The 23,641-nt window shown below is 42.4% G+C and overlaps 1 protein-coding gene across 6 annotated transcripts in view; it reads left to right on the forward strand.

Annotated features, from left to right (window-relative positions):
* The window catches only part of LOC143964536 (E3 ubiquitin-protein ligase RNF213-like), a 955,032-nt gene that overhangs the window by 639,119 nt on the left and 292,272 nt on the right, over positions 1-23,641 (forward strand). For all 6 annotated transcript variants that reach the window (XM_077474321.1, XM_077474324.1, XM_077474323.1 and 3 more), the window contains exon 34: positions 13,759-13,943. In XM_077474321.1, the coding sequence (XP_077330447.1) occupies positions 13,759-13,943 (185 nt within the window). The remainder of the gene's footprint in view (positions 1-13,758; positions 13,944-23,641) is intronic.

Below are 23,641 nucleotides of genomic sequence, written 5' to 3' on the forward strand. Positions count from 1 at the left end.
TTTCTAATCTCAGAGGGACGTCTCCTCTCCTAGTCAGGTGGCCCTCCACTTTAACCCTCTTGGGCATGGAGTTCCTCAGAGCTTCACAGGTTGCCACTGGAGTCCTCTTCCTCTCCACCATGATAACATCACGGAGCTGATGGATCTTAGAGACCTTGCGCTCCTCCACCTTTCATTTGAGGATGCCCCACAGATGCTCAACAGGGTTTAGGTCTGGAGACATGTTTGGCCAGTCCATCACCTTTACCCTCAGCTTCTTTAGGAAGGCAGTGGTCATCTTGGAGGTGTGTTTGGGGTCGTTATCATGTTGGAATACTGCCCTGTGGACTAGTCTCCAAAAGGAGGGGATCATGCTCTGCTTCAGTATGTCACAGTACATGTTGGCATCCATAGTTTCCCCAGTGAACTGTAGCTCCCCAGTGCCAACAGCACACATGCAGCCCCAGACCATGCTTTACTGCAGGCAAGAAACACTTGTACTTTTCACCTGGTTGCCCCAACACACGCTTGACACCATCTGAACCAAATAAATTTATCTTGGTCTCACCATGGTTCCAGTAATCCATGTCCTTAGTCTGCTTGTCTTCAGTAAACTGTTTGTGGGCTTTCGTGTGCATCATCTTTAGGCCTCATGCACACGAGACGCAGTTAAACGTGCGTTCAGATGCAGTTGGACAGTTTTTTCAACTGCCCCTGAACTCATTCAATGTTATCCTATGTGTCCATGCACACAGTCTCGTTTTTTTCCGTTTTTATGCAGTTGCGTTTAATCTCGTTTTTCCAGAAGCAAAAAAATGCGTTCAGAAGCAAAAATTTCCACGCTTCAGACGCAAAACGCGGCTAAACGCGGCTAAACGCGGCACCCGCGTTTAGCCGCGTTTGCGTTTATATGCGTTTTTAAAGGTGACCTTTTTTTTACATTAAAAATCTCAAAAATGATTGCAAATGATGAAAAACCATTAGAAAAATATTTTAAACAATTGCAATTGCAAGTGGACAATCCACAACTTGTGGCAAGTGACATGGCAGGTGGCAAGTGACGTGGCAAGTGGACAATCCACAACTTGTGGCAAGTGACATGGCAGGTGGCAAGTGATGTGGCAAGTGGACAATCCACAACTTGTGGCAAGTGACGTGGCAGGTGAAGTGGCAAGTGACGTGGAAAGTGGACAATCCACAACTTGTGGCAGGTGACGTGGCAAGTGACCTGGCAGGTGACGCGGCAAGTGACCTGGCAGGTGACGTGGCAAGTGGAAAATCCATAACTTGTGGCAGGTGACTGGCATGCGACGTGGCAAGTGGACAATCCATAACTTGTGGCAGGTGACGTGGCAAGTGGACAATCCACTTGTGGCAGGGGACGTGGCAAGTGACGTGGCAAGTGGACAATCCACTTGTGGCAGGGGATGTGGCAAGTGACGTGGCGAGTGGACAATCCACAACTTGTGTCAGGTGACGTGGCAAGTGGACAATCCACAACTTGTGGCAGGTGATGTGGCAAGTGATGTGGCAAGTGGACAATCCACTTGTGGCAGGTGACGTGGCAGGGGACGTGGCAAGGGACGTGGCAAGTGGACAATCCACAACTTGTGGCAGGTGACGTGGCAGGTGACTTGGAAAGTGATGTGGCAAGTGGACAATCCACAACTTGTGGCAGGTGATGTGGCTGGTGACGTGGCAAGTGGACAATCCACAACTTGTGGCAGGTGAGGTGGCAGGTGACGTGGAAAGTGGTGTGGCAAGTGGACAATCCACAACTTGTGGCAGGTGATGTGGCTGGTGACGTGGCAAGTGGACAATCCACAACTTGTGGCAGGTGGCATGGCAGGTGACGTGGAAAGTGGACAATCCACATCTTGTGGCAAGTGACGTGGCAGGTGATGTGGCAAGTGACGTGGCAAGTGGACAATCCACAACTTGTGGCAGGTGACGTGGCAGGTGATGTGGCAAGTGATGTGGCATGTGATGTGACAAGTGGACAATCCACATCTTGTGGCAAGTGACGTGGCAGCTGACGTGGCAAGTGACGTGGCAAATGGACAATCCAAAACTTGTGGCAAGTGACGTGGCAGGTAACGTGGCAAGTGACGTGGCAAGTGGACAATCCACATCTCCTGGCAAGTGACGTGGCAGGTGATGTGGCAAGTGACGTGGCAAGTGGACAATCCACAACTTGTGGCAAGTGACGTGGCAGGTGATGTGGCAAGTGACGTGGCAAGTGGACAATCCACAACTTGTGGCAGGTGACGTGGCAGGTGATGTGGCAAGTGATGTGGCATGTGATGTGACAAGTGGACAATCCACATCTTGTGGCAAGTGACGTGGCAGCTGACGTGGCAAGTGACGTGGCAAATGGACAATCCAAAACTTGTGGCAAGTGACGTGGCAGGTAACGTGGCAAGTGACGTGGCAAGTGGACAATCCACATTTCCTGGCAAGTGACGTGGCAGGTGATGTGGCAAGTGACGTGGCAAGTGGACAATCCACAACTTGTGGCAGGTGACGTGGCAGGTGATGTGGCAAGTGATGTGGCAGGTGATGTGACAAGTGGACAATCCACATCTTGTGGCAAGTGACGTGGCAGCTGACGTGGCAAGTGACGTGGCAAGTGGACAATCCAAAACTTGTGGCAGGTGACGTGGCAAGTGACGTGGCAGGTGACGTGGCAAGTGACGTGGCAAGTGGACAATCCACAGCTTGTGGCAAGTGACATGGCAGGTGGCAAGTGATGTGGCAAGTGGACAATCCACAACTTGTGACAGGTGACGTGGCAAGTGATGTGGCAGGTGATGTGGCAAGTCACGTGGCAAGTGGAAATCCACAACTTGTGGCAGGTGATGTGGCTGGTGACGTGGCAAGTGGACAATCCACAACTTGTGGCAGGTGGCATGGCAGGTGACATGGAAAGTGGACAATCCACATCTTGTGGCAAGTGACGTGGCAGGTGATGTGGCAAGTGACGTGGCAAGTGGACAATCCACAACTTGTGGCAGGTGACGTGGCAAGTGACGTGGCAGGTGACGTGGCAAGTGACGTGGCAAGTGGACAATCCACAGCTTGTGGCAAGTGACATGGCAGGTGGCAAGTGATGTGGCAAGTGGACAATCCACAACTTGTGACAGGTGACGTGGCAAGTGATGTGGCAGGTGATGTGGCAAGTCACGTGGCAAGTGGAAATCCACAACTTGTGGCAGGTGATGTGGCTGGTGACGTGGCAAGTGGACAATCCACAACTTGTGGCAGGTGGCATGGCAGGTGACATGGAAAGTGGACAATCCACATCTTGTGGCAAGTGACGTGGCAGGTGATGTGGCAAGTGACGTGGCAAGTGGACAATCCACAACTTGTGGCAGGTGATGTGGCAAGTGACGTGGCAGGTGATGTGGCCAATCCCCAACTTGTGGCAGGTGACGTGGCAAGTGACGTGGCAAGTGGACAATCCACAACTTGTGGCAGGTGACATGGCAAGTGGACAATCCACAACTTGTAGCAGGTGACGTGGCAAGTTACGTGGCAGGTGATGTGGAAAGTGACGTGGCAAGTAGACAATCCACAACTTGTGGCAGGTGATGTGGCAAGTGACGTGGCAGGTAATGTGGCAAGTCACGTGGCAAGTGGACAATCCACAACTTGTGGCAGGTGATGTGGCTGGTGATGTGGCAAGTGGACAATCCACAACTTGTGGCAGGTGGCATGGCAGATGACGTGGAAAGTGGACAATCCACATCTCGTGGCAAGTGACGTGGCAGGTGATGTGGCAAGTGACGTGGCAAGTGGACAATCCCCAACTTGTGGCAAGTGACGTGGCAAGTGACGTGGCAAGTGGACAATCCAAAACTTGTGGCAGGTGTCGTGGCAAGTGACGTGGCAGGTGATGTGGCAAGTCACGTGGCAAGTGGACAATCCACAACTTGTAGCAGGTGCCGTGGCAAGTGACACGCTAAATACAAGTACACTGCAGCTCTCACAGCTGCTGCTACTCACTCTGGTCTCACAAAATTTCTGAAATAGTTAATAATACTGTTTTTTTGAGCTGGGGAGGGTCTATGATGTTAGCTTAACTAAACGCTTCTAGACGCAAACGCGGTAAAACGCGGTAAAACGCCGCTAAATCGCGGTAAAAATCGCGGCAAAACGCGCGTTTCTAAACGCCGGTTTCAACATGTGTCCAGCAGCGTTTGCATCTGCGTCTCGTGTGCATGAAGCCTAAATGTTGCTGATAAAAAATCACCCACTGCTACTGCTAAAAGCCAGTTTTCCCCTTAGGCTTAATGTACACGGGATGTTTTTACAACCTCTCCTGAACGATTTAATTTGACAGATAGTAACCCACGTTTAAAACAGTTTTGAAGCATTTACCCACGTTTGCAATTAGAAGCATTTGAAAAAACATTTATTTTTTTCCAAAATAGCCAAAAATTAAAAATGCGAGTTACCCCGTTTAGCCGTGTTTGGCATCTGAAACGTCGGAAACTTCAGCGTCTGAACTCATATTTTTGCCTTCAAAGAAAAGCCTATAAACGCAACTGCCTAAAAACAACATTAAAAGAACCCGTGTACATGTACACATAAGATAACATTGGATGAGTTCAGGGGCAGCTGAAAAAAGCATCCAACTGCCTCTGAATTTCCGTTTATCAACAGCAGTGTACATGGGGCCAGGGGATGGAGAGGCAGAAGAGCATTTATGGGTGTTAGTACCCAGCAATTCCCTAAGTGACGATAGATCAGACATAGTGGCAGAAAATTCAGCTTTGGTCAGACAGGCTGCATTTTATGCATTTGTGAGGAAGCCTGAAGTAGCTGGAGGGTGACCCTGGTCCAGAATCAGGGAACTGCTGTCAATCTGAGAGGTAGTTGTAGTTCCCTCAGGGTCCGCATTGAAATTCTTGCTATTTGCGCAATATGTTGCTGCTCCCAAAAGCCTGTAATCTGCCATTGTTAAGGGAGGAGTGTCTCCTGCAGGGTACTCAATAAATGAAATATGAAGTACTTGTGTGCTGCTATGGACCTCACAACCAACCAAAACAAAAAAATTATTTATACAAAATAAATACAGAAGAATAATATATCATCCTAAAAATACACATGAAAAAGCTGCAACCATTATCAAGTGACCTCAACACTAAAAAAAATAATGATCATAAAAAATGGTGCACTAATTCAAGGAGCTATGCAGCGAAAGAAGGCAAAAATGCAATAATATGCAATAATATGCGAAAATGATGTGAAGCAAAGATAAAGTGTGCTAATTCAAGAATCTATGCAGCAAAAATAGACAAATGTACATGAATAACCACTTAACGACCAGTGTACGCCAGTGTACGTCCTATTTTTGAAGAGGGATATCTTGGTAACGGCAGCAGCTGCTGCCACAACCGAGATATCCATCTCTTCAGGCGCCAGTCATCTGTACGATAACAGTGGTCTCCACGGCGGGTTCCCCTTGAGATCACCGCTATTGGTGGCGGGAGAGGTGCCATCCCCCCTCCCGCCGCTTACTGGAGCAGTCGGTAGCAGCGGAGGCAATCGGGTCCTCTTCCTAGTTGGGTATAGAGACGAGTGAGGCTAAGATGGCCCCCACTCGTCTCTATACCATAGGAGGGCGGAAGCAACGTCAAAACATCACTTCCACGCATACCTCTTAAAGGTATATTTTTTTTATGTCATTTTTTTCAAATGACTTTTTTTTTTTATTGCATTTAGGTCCAAATATGAGATATGAGGACTTTTTGACCCCAGATCTCATATTTAAGAGGAACTGTCAAGCTTTTTTCTATTATAAGGGATGTTTACATTCCTTGTAATAGGTATAAAAGTGATCCATTTAAAAAAAATTTTTAAACAGTGTAAAAATAAATAAAATCAATTAAAATAAATAAGAAAAAAAAAGGTCTTTAAAAACACCCCGTCACGACGACCTTGCACGCAGAAGCGAGCGCATACGTGAGTAGCGCCCTCATATGAAAACGGCGGTCAAACCACACATGTGAGGTATAGCCATGATCGGTAGAGCGAGAGCAATAATTCTAGACCTCATCTGTAACGCAAAAAATGCAACCTGTAGAATTTTGTTTAATGTCGTTTATGGAGATTTTTAAGGCTAAAAGTTTGACGCCATTCCACGAGCGGGCGCAATTTTGAAGCGTGACATGTTGGGTATCAGTTTACTCGGCGTAACATTATCTTTCACAATATAAAAAAAATTGGGCTAAATTTACTGTTGTCTTATTTTTTTATTCAAAAAAGTGATTTTTTTCCAAAAAAAGTGCACTTGTAAGACTGCTGTGCAAATAAGGTGTGAAAAAAAGTATTGTAATGACTGCCATTTTATTCTCTAGGGTGTTAGAAAAAAAACAATATAAAATGTTTGGGGGTTCTAAGAAAGAAAAACAAACATGTAAGCACAGAGTCTGAAAAAGAGGCCTGGTCTGCGATAATATGTGAAACCGTGATAAAGTGCCTAATTCATGAGGCTAAGCAGCAAAAATTGACTATCCCTAATTAAAAAAATAAATAAAAAATATGCCATAATATATGAAACAGTGATAAAGTACGCAGATCAAAAGCAGATATACATCTGATTTTAAAAAAAATATAAAGATAAGTCCCAAATAATAAAGTTCATGTGCTTCAAAATCCACAGCTGGTCTGACAAGGTTTTATCCACTGCCCCAGAAGGATTTGCCCCCTTAATGACCAGGCCATTTTTTGCGATACGGCACTGCGTCGCTTTAACTGACAATTGCGTAGTCCTGTGACGTTGTACCCAAACAAAATTCCCTTTTTCCCCCACAAATAGAGCTTTATTTTGGTGGTATTTTATCACCTCTGTGGTTTTTATTTTTTACGCTATAACCAAAAAAAGAGTGACAATTTTGAAAACAAAACAATATTTTTTACTTTTTGCTATAATAAATATCCCCCAAAAAATCAGTTTAGGCCGATATGTATTCTTTTACATATTTTTGGTAAAAAGAAAAATCGCAATAAGCGTATATTGATTGGTTTGCATGAAAGTTATGGCATCTACAAAATAGAGGCTATATTTATGCCATTTTAAAACATTTTTTTTTACTACTAATGGTGGCGATCTGCGATTTTTAGCGGGACTGCAACATTGCGGCAGACAGATCAGACACTTTTGACACTTTTTTGGGGACCACTGACATTTATACAGCAATCATAGCTAAAAATAGCCACTGATTACTGCATAAATGTCATTGACAGGGAAGGGGTTAACACTAGGGGGCTATCAAGGGGTTAAGTGTGTTCCCTAGGTGTGTTCTAACTCTAGGGGGGGTGGGCTAGCAGGGACATGACAGAGATCATTGTTCCCGATCACTGGGAACAGTAGATCTCTGTCATGTCATTTGAGAGAATAGGGAATCGCCTTGTTTACAAAGGCTGTTCTGACTTTGTAACAAGTGATCATGGGCTGCCGGCGAACATCGAGTCCGCCTGACTCGCGGGCACACTCCCGCAGTGGGCAGCGGGCGCCCGCAATTGAGCCTGCACAAGCCGCCATACAGGTACGTTGATTTGCACAAGAGGGCCGACCTGCCGCAGTATATCTGCATGAGCAGGTCAGCAAGTGGTTAATATATGGATCCTTTACAGACAATCACATTCCACTCTCCTCTCCTCATAGCATAAACCCAGGGATTTGGTATATGGCTCAGTAATTGAGGATAAATATCCGCTATACAGTATTAGATCTCCTCCTCTCCTCCATTCACAGGCCATACAAGACAAATAAGAACTCCCTAGTGTAGTAATTTCACAGAATAAATAGTTTCTTTCCCTTGAAAAGGTCATGTGACCAGTGACGTAATGCATAGGTGGAGCCAGTGACATCACTTCCGGTCATGGCCGAGACCGGACTTAGGGATTTTATCGATACTTCTTTCTTTTAACCTAGATGTAAGGTATTATGTTTTAATAAAACTATTTCTTCTGTGAAATGGCTACACTATGTAGTCTCCTATTTATCTTGGATGGCCTGTGAATGGAGGAGAGGAGGAGATCCGATACAGCATAGCAGATATTTATCCTCGTTTACAGAGCCATATTCCACATCCATGGGTTTATGCTATAAGGAGAGGAGAGGAGAGTGGAATGTGATTGCCCGTAAAGGATCCATATATATATATATATATATATATATATATATATATATATATATATATATATATATATATAAAGCCTTGTCAGACCAGCTGTGGCTTTCGATAGAGGAGAGGAGAGTGGAACATGAACTACCATTAAGGATATGTATACCAAAGCTCCACTAGACCTGTTGTGGTTTTTGTTTTACGGTGAGCTGCTAGGTCACACCCTGGGTGGATGCCTGGATGGTGGGAGCAACTGTGTTCACAACTTTCAAGAACTGTTTTTTGAGCACTTGATCTTCACACCGCATCACTTTTTGATGCACATGAGCTTTATTATTTGGAACTAATCTTAATATTTTTTATGTAAATCAGATGTATAGCTGTACTTTATCACTGTTTCATATATTATCACATATTATCACATATTCTTTTTTTTTTTTTTTAATTAGGGATAGTCATTCATGCTTTTGTCTATTTTTACTGCTTAGCCTCTTGAATTAGTGTACTTCATCACTGTTTCACATACTATCGCATATCACTGCATTTTTTGTTTTGTTTTTAATTTAGGGATAGTCATTTATGCATATTTGTCTATTTTTGCTGCATAGCTTCTTGAATTGGTGTACTTTATCATTGCTTCACAACACTATTATCGCATATTGCTGCATTTTTGCCTTTTTTTTTGCTGCATAGCTCCTTGAATTAGCGCACCATTTTTTATTAACATTACTCGATGAGTGGATACAGACTGAATGTGTGTGTCTCTAAAGTATCAGACTATAGATAAGACAGCAACTGATCAGCTTGCAACGTTGGCAGAAATGCACTTTTATGATCGCTTCATCTCTAGCTTGATAGAAACTTCCGGTACTGAGGTGATAGAAAAGATCTCCAATTTTTTAATAGATAAACTTTATAACATTACCTATAAGACAAAATAAATGTGAAAATAAGAATCAGGGGAAAAAGTACAGGTGTAAAATACCCCATAACGTGCCTCCAAACTGCTTGCATGCTGGGAACTGTAGTGTGTCTTGTAATATAAAAGGATGTCATGGGAACGGAATTCCTGTACTTTTTCCACAACAGGAACTCATTTCCCGTTAGCAGCCGTGTCCTGCAAGACTTGCAGGACAGTATGCGAGCTGTGTGGCAGGTGCTACACCAGCAGCTGCCGACACAGCTCCCAATGGTAAGTGCCACACACCTGACCATTCAGTCATTGCCAGTAGGGGGCCCCATGACAGCTTCCGCTTCGATCTACTTGTCAATCACAGCTAGCTGACAGGTAGATCAGGTCTAGATGACGGGAAGATCAGCTATTCTGCTCACAGGACATGCAGGGAGAGAGGTGAGTTGAGGGAGGAACATCAGTTTGGGGTGGTAAGCTGAGCACAATACCTGGCAAAGTTTAATGCCAGGAGGGAAGTTTATGTGGAAATATGTGAAGGGTTGGAATAGCAGCGAGTGTGTGTTGGAGCCCTGCAGAGTTTGCAGCCCCCCAAGCTAACATACATCTCCTTAGCAAGAACACATCACTATCTCCCCAAGAATTCTGTCCAGATAATGTGCAGTTAATTTATGACCTTTCCGTTGAATGCTGATTATTCAGAGAATTACCGTATTTATGTTTATTGAGGATTGTTTTGTTTTTTTATGTACTAACAGTTAAGCTTCATACACACAATACGAAAATTGGATGAAAAACACCACTTTTGAAGCTTTCGTGTATATATGCGTGTCATTTTTTTTTTTTGGTGGGGGAGTGGACCTTGGGTGGGAGTTCCCACACTTTTTTCCCCGGGACTTGACCCCTGGTATCTTCTACCTATTCAGCAAATAATTTAACAATATTTGTGCAGCCAGAAGCTGGTATGTAAAAGTACAGGAAAACCCTGTCTTGCCTTGTCCCTGTTAATGGTCTCATTCAGGCAACCCATTATGGCGGGCATACCCCTAAAGGGGTCTTTGGACGAAGATGTACATTGAGAGTAACTGATCCAGAACAGCTATAAAACAATAATCTTGATCAGTTAAAAATTGGTGGAAAGTAAAAACATTTCTTCTCCAACAGTATAAGGAGTCCATTATCTAAGGTCATTAGCAAAAAAAAAAAAAGTAGTCTTAGGCGGGCCATAGATTATGCAATTTCTTTTCTGACAACCTGTGAAAATTGCTTGATTCCCTCATCTGACATGCTGGTTGTACCCAAGTTTATTGATGGATTGACTTGGGTACAATCAGCCGGTCTATAGATGGATCAAATCTCGGCCAGTCCCATCTGAATCAGCCAAGATTCGATCCATCTATGGCCAGCTTTACAGAGTGAACAGGGCTATATGGGTACACTGGGGAGGTGGCTCCCAGCAAAGCTTTTGTCCATCTACAATTAACTGAAGGTAACAGATTACAATGGAAAAAAAAGGTATGCAAATCTTTTGGAATTAACAGTTTTTTTGCAGTAATTTGCCATAAAATGTGATCTGATCCTCTTGACGACAATAGACAAACACAATATATTTAAGCTGACAGCACACAAACAATTCTTATTTATTGTGTCTTTATTGAAGAGACCCATTCAATGTTCACAGTATTGTAGGAAAAAGTAAGTGAACCCGTAAATGACTGTAAGCTAATTACAGTCAGTAGTTTGCACACCTGGAGTCCAATTAATTAAATGAGTTTGGAGGTATGGTTTAGAACTACTTTGATAAAAAAAAACACTCAGATATTTTAGGATTGCTGCTCATAAAAAGCATTAGCTGAACTATACCTTGCAAAAAAGTAGCTCTCTAAAGACAGGCTCTCAAAGTGTTTTGGCATCCATCATTCAATATTTAGACAAACTGTCTTTAAATGGAGACTGTTTAATACTGTGCCTACTCTTCCTTTTAACTGGGCACCCATCCATTATGACTCCCAAGGCACAACGCAGAATCCTCAGTGACGTAAAGAAGAATCCACGAGTAACAGCTAAAGGCTTGAAGACATCACTGAAACTAGCAAACATCCCTGTTCATGAGTCTAATATATGTAGGTCTTTGAACAGGCAGTCTTTGAACAGGCAGGGTGTCCATGGCAGAACACCATGGAGGAAGCAGTTGCTCTCCAAAAAACATTGTTGTGCACTTGAAGTTTGTGAAAGAGCATCTTGGCAAACCAGAGCAGTATTGGGAAAATGTTTTGTGCACTAATGAAACAAAAGCTGGGCTGATTAGGAAGAATACCCAACACTATGTATGACACAAATAGGGCACAGCTTACCAACATGAAAACATGCTCCCATGATGAAGTATGGTGGAGGGAACAGTATGATTTGAGTTTGCTTTGCTGCCTCAGGGCCTAGACCACTTGCCATCATCGAGAGGGAATATTAATTCCCAAATTCACCAAAATATTAATAATAATGTCAGGGTGGCTGTCCCCAAGCTGAAGTTTAGTAGAAGTTGGGTGATGCAGATGAACAATGACTCTAAGCACTGATGTAAATCCACCACAGACTGGCATCGGAAAAAGAAAATGCACCTTTTGGAGTGGCCCAGTTAGATCCCAAACCCTAACCCCTAAGACAGGGGTGCCCAACCTTTTGATGAGTGAGGGCCATTGAAGCGACGTTGTAACCGGTCACGGGAAAAAATAAGTGTAATGGGCGGATGACAGGTCTATATCTACGCTGCATATGCAGAACGGATATGGACACAGCCCATGCTACTCTATGGGCCCTCCAATTCAATCTGACGGAAGGGGACGGTTCCCCTTCTGTTATTTTTAGCGCATCGGATTGAAGGTAAGCAGGGGTAAATAGAGGTGAATGGAGGGTCTGATTGGGTCCTAAGGCTGCTTTCACACTGATGCGCCACGTGCACCTATGGCTTTCCTGCAGGCTAGCTGCACTTTACCATAGACTTCTATTATATCCTGAAAGCGCACCAAACTCACAGGTAATAACAGAAGTCTGAGGCTCAGTGCAGGTAACCCACAGGCGCAGGATTAGTTTAACAGCATACACTGATTTCAGTAACAAACACACCTTTAATTCAGTTTTCCCCAGCTATTGCTGTTCCAGGCAGAGTGCATTTGGTATTGATTGTGACAGGAGCTGGCGCTATACAGGAAGCATCAGCTCATGTGGCTCTGCTCTGCAGCTTCTTGCTTTCTCTACCGCCGGCTTCATTCACATCACTGATGCCCTGGGATGGTGGGTCGGCAACCTGCAATCTGGGCTTGTCAAACCACCATCCCTGAGCAGGAGGTCGCGGGCCACATCAGAGGGCTCCGCGGGCCACATGTGGCCCCCGGGCCACTGGTTGGGCACCCCTGCCCTAAGAGATACAGTAGAATGACTTCAAGATAGCCACTCACACCAGACATCCTACAAATGTGTCTGAGTTAAAGCAGTTTTGTAAAGAGGAATGATCAAAAATTCCTGCTGAACGTTGTGCAGGTCTGATCCATAGCTACTGAAAGCCCTTACTTGAAGTCATTGCAGCCAAAGGAAGTTCAACAAGCTATTAAGTCCAAGGGCACACTTTTTTTTGTCCTGCAGCACTGTGAATCTTTAGTGGGTGTGTTCAATAAAGACAAGAGAAATTAGAATCGCTTGCATATTATCAGCTTAAGCACATTGTGCTCTAAGGGGTTCATATACTTTTCTTGTCACTGAAACCCATGGTATAAGAAAGAATTTCTATGTTCTATGTTAAAGTAAGGGTCCCAACACTGAATCTTGGGGTACACCACTAATAACTTTAGACCATTCAGGGTATGAATCATTATTCAGTACTCTCTGATTATGGCCTTTTCACTAGTATTCTGTCCATTTACTGAGTTTTCTAAGAATGTAGACTTTAACTTGCATGTTAGCCATGGGTGGGGAACTGTGTCAACGCTTTGGCATATCCAGGTATACTGTATCCACAGTCACTCCGTTGTCCAGTTTTTACTTCCTCATAAAAATAAATCAGATTTGTTTGACAACTTCAATAATGCATGAATCCATGCAGGTCTCTTCTGCAATTCCTGCCTGTTTGCCTAATTTAAATGCTGGCCTAAGGTTCCACTTTAATTTTTATATTTTTTAAATGCCCTTTTCTTATTATTTGTAGTTTATCTAACTTTGAATGTGAGCCATATAGGCTTTATTTTTAACTTTTAAAAGGTATTGCGATTGGGAATATATTTTTCAGTGTATTTGCACACTGCATACAGTCAGTTTGAAACATTCCCATTTCTGTCCTTTGTTCTTCGATGGCAATATTCCCTTCCAGTCTCAGTCTTGGAGAGCTACCCTCAACCTTGGACAATTAGCTGTCTTTACACGTGTTTTTATCTTTCCAATATGTGCTTGTTTACAACTTACATTAAATTAAATATTGTGTTATGGTCTTTGCTAACCAGATGTTCCTTTATATGAACATTTGTAATAATCTTTACATGGTCTGAGATTTTAAGGTCCAGCATAGCATCATTGTTGGAGCTTCTATAAACTGTACCAATATCAAATATGTAGCCCAATGGCTTACCTAAACAATAAATGCCATTTATATATATCCATGTTTTCAGCATAACCTTCAGCAGGCTTATAGAAATACAATGGCTAGGCACATGAATGTCTATTTCAGTCTTCAATCATTTTTTATTGCAGGAGAACCAGTAATGGGCAGTATTATAAAAAGACAAGACATTGGAACAGAGATGGATATCAAAATGGGACATGGGAGCGAAAAACATGAAATCCATCCCACTAATAATGTGGAAGAAAGGGCGTCAAATGACATACCTGAAGACCAGGAAATTAAAACTGAGGGGCCCAAGACCAACTGTAAAAATGTAGGACTATATAAAGTGCACCTTGTGTATGAAAAGGGCTGTATATTTGCTGATGAAAAAACATGCTTTAACATTTACTGTAAGGACTAGTATTTACTATAACTATTTACTTTATTAAAAAGAGTTTGTGTATTATTCCCACCAAATTAACGGGAATACCGTATATACTCGAGTATAAGCCAAGATTTTCAGCCCCTTTTTTTAGGCTGAAAGTGCCCCCCTCGGCTTATACTCGAGTCACGCAGATCGGCGACCATTCCACTATTCAAAAGCCGCGCCTCCCTGCCTGTGATAGGCGGAACACTCAATTTCCCAGCAGTCAGTGTTCCGCCTATCACGGACATCCGCTCATTCTCATACTACGGACGAGGATGAGAGGATGTCCGTGATAGGCGGAACACTGACTGCTGGGAAATTGAGTGTTCCGCCTATCACAGACAGAGAGGCGCGGCTTTTGAACAGTGGAATGGCCGCCGTCTGTCAGACGAGGAGGAGAGGTGCGGCGCGGCGCGGCACACAGAGGCTGCAGAAGGCAAAGATACAGGTAGGCTGCGATGGACACAGGGAGGGACGGGACACAGGCATGAACGGGACACAGGCATGGACGGGACACAGGCATGGACGGGACACAGGCATGGACGCATGGATGGGACACAGGCATGGATGGGACACAGGCATGGACGGGACACAGGCATGGACGGGACACAGGCATGGATGCATGGATGGGACACAGGCATGGACGCATGGACAGGACACAGGCATGGACGGGACACAGGGATGGACGGGACACAGGGATGTAACAGTAGCTGCTGCATGTCTCACCCTCGGCTTATACACGAGTCAATACGTTTTCCCAGTTTTTTGTGGTAAATTAGGGGCCTCGGCTTATATTCGGATCGACCTATACTCGAGTATATACGGTAACATTCCCCAGGCAGACATGGCAAATAAGCTAAGTAGTCAAGAGACATGAGATAACGCATTTTCTACTGAATTTTGTAAAAGCACATGCTTTGTATCCGATAACTAGCAATGAGCCAAACACCCCCTGGTTTGGTTCACACCAGAACATGCGAACAGGCAAAAAATGAATGCGAACCCTATTAAAGTCTACGGGAAGCAAACATGAAAAATCAAAAGTGCTAATTTTAATGGCTTTTATGCAAGTTATTGCCAAAAAAAGGGTGTGGGGGCCCAGGTACTGCCCCAGGGGACATGTATCAAGGCAAAAAAAACGTTATTAAAACAACCATTTTTTCAGGAGGAGTGATTTTAATAATGCTTAAAGTGAAACAATAAAAATGGAATATTCCTTTAAATATCATGCCTGGGGGTCCCCTTAGTCTGCCTGTAAAGTGGCACATTTGTGCAATGTTTATAACAGTGCCACGGCAAAATTACACTTCTAAGGAAAAAAAATTGAATTGCTTGTGGCTGTAATGTATTGCCGCCAGCAATATACAGTTGTGCTCATAAGTTTACATACCAGAATTTATGATTTCTTGGCCATTTTTGAGAGAATATGAATGATAACATAAAATTTTTCTTTCACTCATAGTTTTTGGCTGAAGCCATTTATTATCAATCAACTGTGTTTACTCTTTCTAAATCATAATGGCAACAGAAACTGCCCAAATGACCTTGATCAAAAGTTTACATACCCTGGTGATTTTAGCCTGATAACATGCACACAAGTTGACACAAAGGGATTTGAATTGCTATTAAAGATAACCATCCTCGCCTGTGATCTGTTTGCTTGTAATTGGTGTGTGTGTATAAAAGGTCAATGAGTTTGCACTGACATTTCTGGATTCATGGGGAAAGCAAAGGAATTGTCAAAGGATCGGCGGGAAAAGGTAGTTGAACTGTATAAAACAGGAAAAGGATATAAAAAGATATCCAAGGAATTGAGAATGCCAATCAGCAGTGTTGAAACTCTAATCAAGAAGTGGAAAATGAGGGGTTCTGTTGAAACCAAACCACGGCCAGGTAGACCAACTGAAATTTCAGCCACAACTGCCAGAAAAATTGTTTCTGGATGCAAAGAAAACCCCACAAATAACATTGGTGAAATACAGGACTCTCTGAAAGCATTTGGTGTGCTTATTTCAAAATGCACAATAAGGAGGCACTTGAAGAAAGATGGGCTGCATGGTGGAGTTGCCAGAAGAAAGCCATTACTACGCAAATGCCACAAAGTATCCCGCTTACAATAGGCCAAACAGCACAGAGACAAACCTCAAACCTTCTGGCACAAAGTAATTTGGAGTGATTAGACCAAGATTGAGCTTTTTTGGCCACAACCATAAATGCTACTATTTGGAGAGGAGTCAACAAGGCCTATGATGAAAGGTACACCATTCCTTCTGTGAAACACATAGGTGGATCACTGATGTTTTGGGGATGAGTGAGCTACAAAGGCACAGGAAATTTGGTCAAAATTGATTACAAGATGAATGCAGTATTTTATCAAAAAATACTGTAGGAACATTTGCATTCATCAGCCAGGAAGCTGTGCATGGGACATACTAGGACATTCCAACAAGACAATGATCCAAAACACAAGGCCAAGTCGACCTGCCATTGGCTACAGCAGTGCTACAGTGAAGGTTCTGGAGTGGCCATCTCAGTCTCCTGATCTCAATATCATTGAGCCACTCTGGGGAGTTCTCAAACGTGCAGTTCATGCAAGACAGCCCAAGAATTTACAGGAACTGGAGGCATTTTGCCAAGAGGAATGGGCCGCTTTACTATCTAAGGAGATAAAAAGCCTCATCCACAAATACCACAAAAGACTTCAAGCAGTCATTGATGTTGAAGGAGGTATTAGGAAACTGGGGTATGTAAATTTTTGATCAGGGCCATTTGGGTAGCCTATCTTGTCCTTATGATTTAAAAAGAGTAAACACAGTTGATAATAAATGGCTTCAGCCAAACACTAACCATGAGTGAAAGAAACTTTTTTGTTTTATCATTCATATTCTCTGAAAAATGAAAATCCTAAATTCTGTCAGGGTTATGAGCACAACTGTAGATAAAAAAAATCGGCATCCCTCACACACACAAACATACACACCAGTTCATACCAGGACCTTTGGGAACTTCATGACAAAAAAAATGGCATGGGTCCCCCTCAAAATCAATGACAAGACCCTTATCTGAGCATGCAGTCTGGAGGACAGGAAGGGGGGCGGAGATGGAGCGAGTGCAACCCCCCCTCCTGAACCGTACCAGGCCACATGTCCTCAACATGTTGATGGGGACAAGGGCCTTGTCCTGACAACCCTGTCAATTTGTTGTTGGGGTTTGTATCAAATCTGAAAGCCCCTTTAACAAGGGGGCCCCCAGATGATGCCCACCATGTGAGTGGGTATCGGCATTATACCCCTACCCATTCACCAAAAAAAGTGTAAAAAAGTAAAAAACACAAAAGACAGTTTTTGACATTTACTTTATTAAAAAAGAAAAAAGTGTGCCGCGATGTACATCCATCATCAATCACGACACCCGATGGACCGTAAAATGAAAAATAAAAAAGTGAAAAAAGTCTGCATCCATGGGAGGCCTCCGGGCTACTGCTGCTTTTTGCTGTGACAGCTCTTATATAGTCAAGGGCGGGGCCACTCGCTGATGTAACCGAATGACCCTGCCCCTCTCTGATGTCACATGACATCACATGACATCAGAAGGAGGCAGGATCACTTTTTTAATAAAGGAACACTTTTTGTTGGTGAATAGGTAGGGGTACAATGTACCCGATACCCATCCACGTGGGGGGCAGGTTATGGGGGCCCTCTTGTTAAAGGGAGCTTCTAGATTCTGATAAGCCCCCACCCACAGACTCCAAAAACCAATGGCCAGGGTTGTCGGGACGAGGTATTTGTCCCCATCAATATGGAGACAAGGTGCTTTGGAGGGCACCCCAAAGCACCCTCCCAGGTCGAGGACAAGTGGCCTGGTATGACTCAGGAGGGGGGCACTCACTTGTCCCCTTCCTTTCCTAGCCTGCCAGGCTGCTTGCTTGGATAAGGGCCTGGTATGGATTTTTGGGGGGACCCCATACCAATTTGTTTCCTTAATTCTGTCATAGGGTTCCCCTTAACCACTTCAATACACTGTATTATATACTGTACACTGACTGGCCACCATTATTTTCCAGCACCAGAGCTTCACAGGTTGCCACTGGAGTCCTCTTCCACTCCTCCATGAGGACTTCATGGAGCTGGTGGATATTAGAGACCTTGAGCTCCTCCACCTTCCGCTTGAGGATGCACCACAGATGCTCAATAGGGTTTAGGTCTGGGGACAGACTTGGCCAGTCCATCACCTTTGTCCTCACCTTCTTTAGCAAGGCAGTGGTCATCTTGGAGTTGTGTTTAGGGTCATTATGTTGGAATACTGCCCTGCTGCCCAGTCTACAAAGGGAGGGGATCATGCTCTGATTCATTATATAACAGTACGTGTTGGCATTCATGGTTTCCTCAATGAACTGTTGCTCTCCAGTGCTGGCAGCACTCATGTAGCCCCAGACCATGACACTGTCACCACCGTGCTTGACTGTAGGCAAGACATACTTGTATTTGTACTCCTCACCTGGTTGCCACCTAACTCACTTGACACCATCTGAACCAAATAAGTTTATCTGGGTCTCATCAGACCACAGGACATGGTTCCAGTAATCCATGTCCTTAGTCTGCTTGTCTTCAGCAAACTGTTTGTGGGCTTCCTTGTGCATCATCTTTAGAAGAGGCTTCCTTCTGGGACAACAGCCATGCAGATCAATTTGATGCATGCAGTGTGTGACGTATGATCTGACCATTGACAGGCTGACCCCCCACCTCTTCAACCTCTGTAGCAATGCTGGCAGCACTCATACATCTATTTCCCAAAGACCACCTCTGGATATGATGTTGAACATGTGCAGTCAACTTCTTTGGTCAACCATGGCGAGGCCTGTTCTGAGTGGAACCTGCCCTGTTAAACCGCTGTATGGTCTTGGCCACCATGCTGCAGCTTAGTTTCAGGGTCTTGACAATCTTCTCATAGCCTAGGCCATCTTTATGTAAAGCAACAATTCGTTTTTAAATCCTCTGAGAGTTATTTGCCATGAGGTGCCATGTTAAACTTCCAGTGACCAGTATGAGAGAGTGAGGGTGATAACACCACATCACATGACACATCACATCACATGACACTGGAGAGGGAAAGTGGCTAATTGGGCCCAATTTGGACATTTTCACTTAGGGGTGTACTTACTGTTGTTAACAGAGATTTAGACATTAATGGCTGTATGTTGATTTATTTTGAGGGGGCAGCAAATTTACACTGTTATACATGCTGTACACTCACTACTTTACATTGTAGCAAAGTGTAATTTCTTCAGTGTTGTCACATGAAATATATATATATATATATATATATATATATATATATATATATATATATAATGTAGTTGAGGAGAGCCACACACGGTTTGTATTTAGTATACAGCAATCTGATCTTCCCACCAACCATACATCTAAGAAAAAAAATTTGAAGTATTGCTGCACTTAAAATTTTATTTGTTCAATAATTTCAAAAATAGTTACATTAAAGTGTTCAAAGAGATTTCAGTTTTGTGTTCACATGCTTACTCCCTTCCTGAGATCAGAACACATCTAACATCAAAATCTCATTCATGAGAATTTAAACATTTTTTAAATAATCACATATGGAATCAATTACGTGGTTAATTTCTCATAAGTATAATTGTATACCTTCATGGGTTGATTTTTTCAAAGCCACTGATACAGAAATGGTTCATCAAGCAGACATTCATCTCACTATTCCATTTGAAACCATCATATTGTTAATCTGTCAAAGAAAGTATGAATATCATGATCTAGATATCCAAAAATATAAATAATTCTGAAAAAAATAAAAATAAAACAAGGAGGGAAAAAAGAAATACATATTCCTGATCAGCTATACAATTAGTATTAAGGAAATGTATCTAATAAACCTTACGTTTTCTTAAAATCAACTCCCAATCACCCCGTCTCCTATTTTTACTAATGCATTCCAACACCATATATTTTTTAGAAATTGAATATCTGTTCTCTAAAAAGTGTCCAGCCAGGGATATTTGTATTAATTTGTCTCTAATTGAGTATTTATGCCTAGCTATGCGGTTTTTAACCTTTTGAGTTGTTTCTCCAATATAAAGTAACCCACATGGGCATTTTATGATATAGATCACATAAGATGCTTGGCAGGTGAAGTAGCCTTTAATTGGAATATCAAAACCTTTGTGGGGGTGTGATATACTTTTTCCTTTAATCATTGAATTAGACTGAATACATGATAAACCGGGAGGGATAAACCTTTCATTGTCCCAAAAAGGTTTTTTTAGGAGTGGAAGGAAAGTGTTGATCTGATCTTACTAAACGGTCTCTCAGTGTCCTACCTTTTCTATAGGAGGGTAGCGGTGGATTGGAAAATTCATCTATAGTGGGGTAACTTTCTCTCAATAAGCTCCAATGTTTTTTAATAATATTAAAGATATCATAAAAAAACTGATGAAATTGTGTTACAAAAGGAATTATTTTAGTATATATATTCCTGAGCCTACTATTATTTAGATTTAGGCGTTCTTTTTTTAACTGTATTTTAGCGCAGACTTATGGGAAAATCAGTGAACCAATTACAAAAGCAGAAAATTACAATTCTGGGGAAGTTCTGTACACCAACTGTGTACAGAAGGCCTCCAAGCTGCCATATTGCTTAGAATTTTACAGAAAATGACAGCATTCAGATTGAAGAAGAAAGGTAATTTTAACAATTCAATTACAATATGGCTTTTGTAGAAATTGTATATGCAAATTTTTTTATTTGCTATTTTTTTTACCTTGAAAGTGGAATTACCCTTTGGGTAACAGCCTGCCCTATTCTCTCTCCTCTCTGGAAAAAAAGGAACGTGATGGTAAAAAAGGATAATACTAACCTAAGCAAAAATGCACTCTCTAATTGAAGGTTAACCTGAAATCACAGAGAAATGGTTTATAGTGAGCTAAAACCTTACCTGGAAACACTTTAACATTTTCTGCCTTTAATTGTTCTGCAAAGCTAGCCAAAAGTCCATCTAGTATACCCCAAAAAATACAATCCCATATGCACAGTCCTTCACCCACAGTTGATCCAGAGGAAGGCAAAAAAAAAACAGCAAAGCATGCTCCAATTTGCTGCAGCAGGGGAAATATTTCTTCCTGATCCCCCCAGAGGAGTATCAACTTTACCTATACATGTCAGTTATATTATACACATTTAGGGAAGAATCCAGGCCTTTTTAAAGCAATCTACTGAGCTGGCCAGGACCACCTCTGGAGGGAGTATATTCCACATTTTCACAGCTCTTACTGTGAAGAGACCTTTCTGTATTTGAAGATGAAATCATTTTTCTTCTTGACATAAAGAGTGCTCCTTTGTCCTCTGTGATGACCTTAACCACTTCAGCCCCGGACCAATTAACAGCCTAAGGACCAGAGGTCTTTTTACAATTTCGCACTGCACTGCTTTAACTGGTAATTGCGTGGTCATGCAATGTTGTATCCAAACGAAATTTGCGTCCTTTTCTTCCCACAAATAGAGCTTTCTTTTGATGGTATTTGATTGCCTCTGCGATTTTTACTTTTTGCGATATAAATGGAAAAAGACCTAATATTTCGAGAAAAAAATATATTTTCTACTTTTTGTTATAAGAAAAATTGAATAAACTCAATTATAGTCATACATTTAAGGCAACATTTATTCAGCCACATGTCTTTAGTAAAAAATAAGTCAATAAGTGTATATTTATTGGTTTACGCAAAAGTTATAGCGTCTACAAACTAGAGTACATTTTCTGGAATTTACACAGCTTTTAATTTATGACTGCCTATCTCATTTCTTGAGGTGCTAAAATTGCAGGACAGTACAAACCCCCCCCCCCAAATGACCCCATTTTGGAAAGTAGACACCCCAAGGAAATTGCTGAGGGGCATGTTGAGCCCATTGAATATTTTTTTTTGTCCCAAGTGATTGAATAATGACACACAAAAAAAAAAAAATTTACAAAAAGTTGTCACTAAATGATATATTGCTCACACAGGCCACAGTTATATGTGGAATTGCACCCCAAAATATATTCTGCTGCTTCTCCTGAGTACAGGAATACCACATATGTGGGACTTTTTGGGAGTCTAGCCGCGTGCGGCACCCCAAAAACAAATCACTGCCTTCAGGATTTCTAAGTGTGCAAATTTTTGATTTCACTCCTCACTACCTATTACAGTTTCGAAGGCCATAAAATGCCAAAATAACACAAACCCCCCCCCCCCCCCCCAATGACCCCATTTTGGAAAGTAGACACCCCCAAGGAAATTGCTGAGGGGCATGTTGAGCCCATTGAATATTTTTTTTTTGTCCCAAGTGATTGAATAATGACACACACAAAAAAAAAAAAGTTTACAAAAAGTTGTCACTAAATTATAAATTGCTCACACATGCCATAGTTATATGTGGAATTGCACCCCAAAATATATTCTGCTGCTTCTCCTGAGTATGGGGATACCACATATGTGGGACTTTTTGGGAGTCTAGCCGCGTACGGCACCCCGAAAACCAATCACTGCTTTCAGGATTTCTAAGGGTGCAAATTTTTTTTTATTTTTTTTTTATTAACTTTATTTATTAGTTTTTTCCATCCATATAAAAACAAAAAAAAGAAACAGAGGAAAAAAAAATAAACCACAATTCATTCCTCTCTTTTACAGACATTTCATACTATTATCTGATTTAATCTTAATTTTGTACAAAATTTTTCTCGAATCCTTAAATACCCTTCTATCTTCTCACCCCTCCCTCCCCCACCCCCCCCCCCCCCACCCATTCCTGGTTAATTTCTCGCGGGGTTCCAGTTTAATTATTTATTTAATTCTTCCTATTTACTTTTCTTTGTTGCTATTGTGTTAATTCCTCCACGTATCGCCAAGATTTTTTAAATTTTTCCCAGGGTTCCCATTTCCCAACTCTATCCTCCTTTGCGGATGGTTCCTCTGCCCCTTCCTCAAAACCCTCCATATGTTGAATTTCGGATACTCGAGAGAACCACTCCTGTATTTTAGGACTCTCCTTCTCTCGCCATTTTCTCGGGATTAAGCTTTTTGCGGTATCAAGTAATATGGAAACTAACGAGGATTTATATTGTTTTATTGTCTCATCTGTCCCATGAAATAAAACCGTCCATGGGTCTTCTCTAATTTATTTTCCTGTGACCACTTTTATTATATCAATAATCCTCTTCCAATATTCTTTAATTGTGGGACAATCCCACCATATATGACCCATACTCCCAGTTGTCTTACATCCCCGCCAACAGTCCGGGGATTGTTCATTTCCAAACCTACTTAATTTGTCAGGGGTGGCATACCACCTTGCTATACATTTGTAGTTAGTTTCTATCAGTTTGTTCCCTCCCCCCGCATAGTGAATTAGTTTAAATATTTTCTTTCTAATTTGAGTGCTACATTGTACCCCCAGCTCTTTTTCCCATTTTTTGATAAATGCCGGCTCCTCCTGCTCGTCCCCCTCAGAGAGTATTTTATAGATAAGGCCTATATTTTTTTTTTGATTTTACCTCCTGACAAAGCTGTTCAAAGGGTCTAAGCTCTTCTTTGCTCCGT

This window comes from Lithobates pipiens, unplaced genomic scaffold (genome assembly GCF_037356315.1).
Source record: "Lithobates pipiens isolate NorthernLeopardFrog02 unplaced genomic scaffold, aLitPip1_a1.2 Scaffold_8, whole genome shotgun sequence".
In the NCBI taxonomy this organism is placed as follows: Eukaryota; Metazoa; Chordata; class Amphibia; order Anura; family Ranidae; genus Lithobates; species Lithobates pipiens.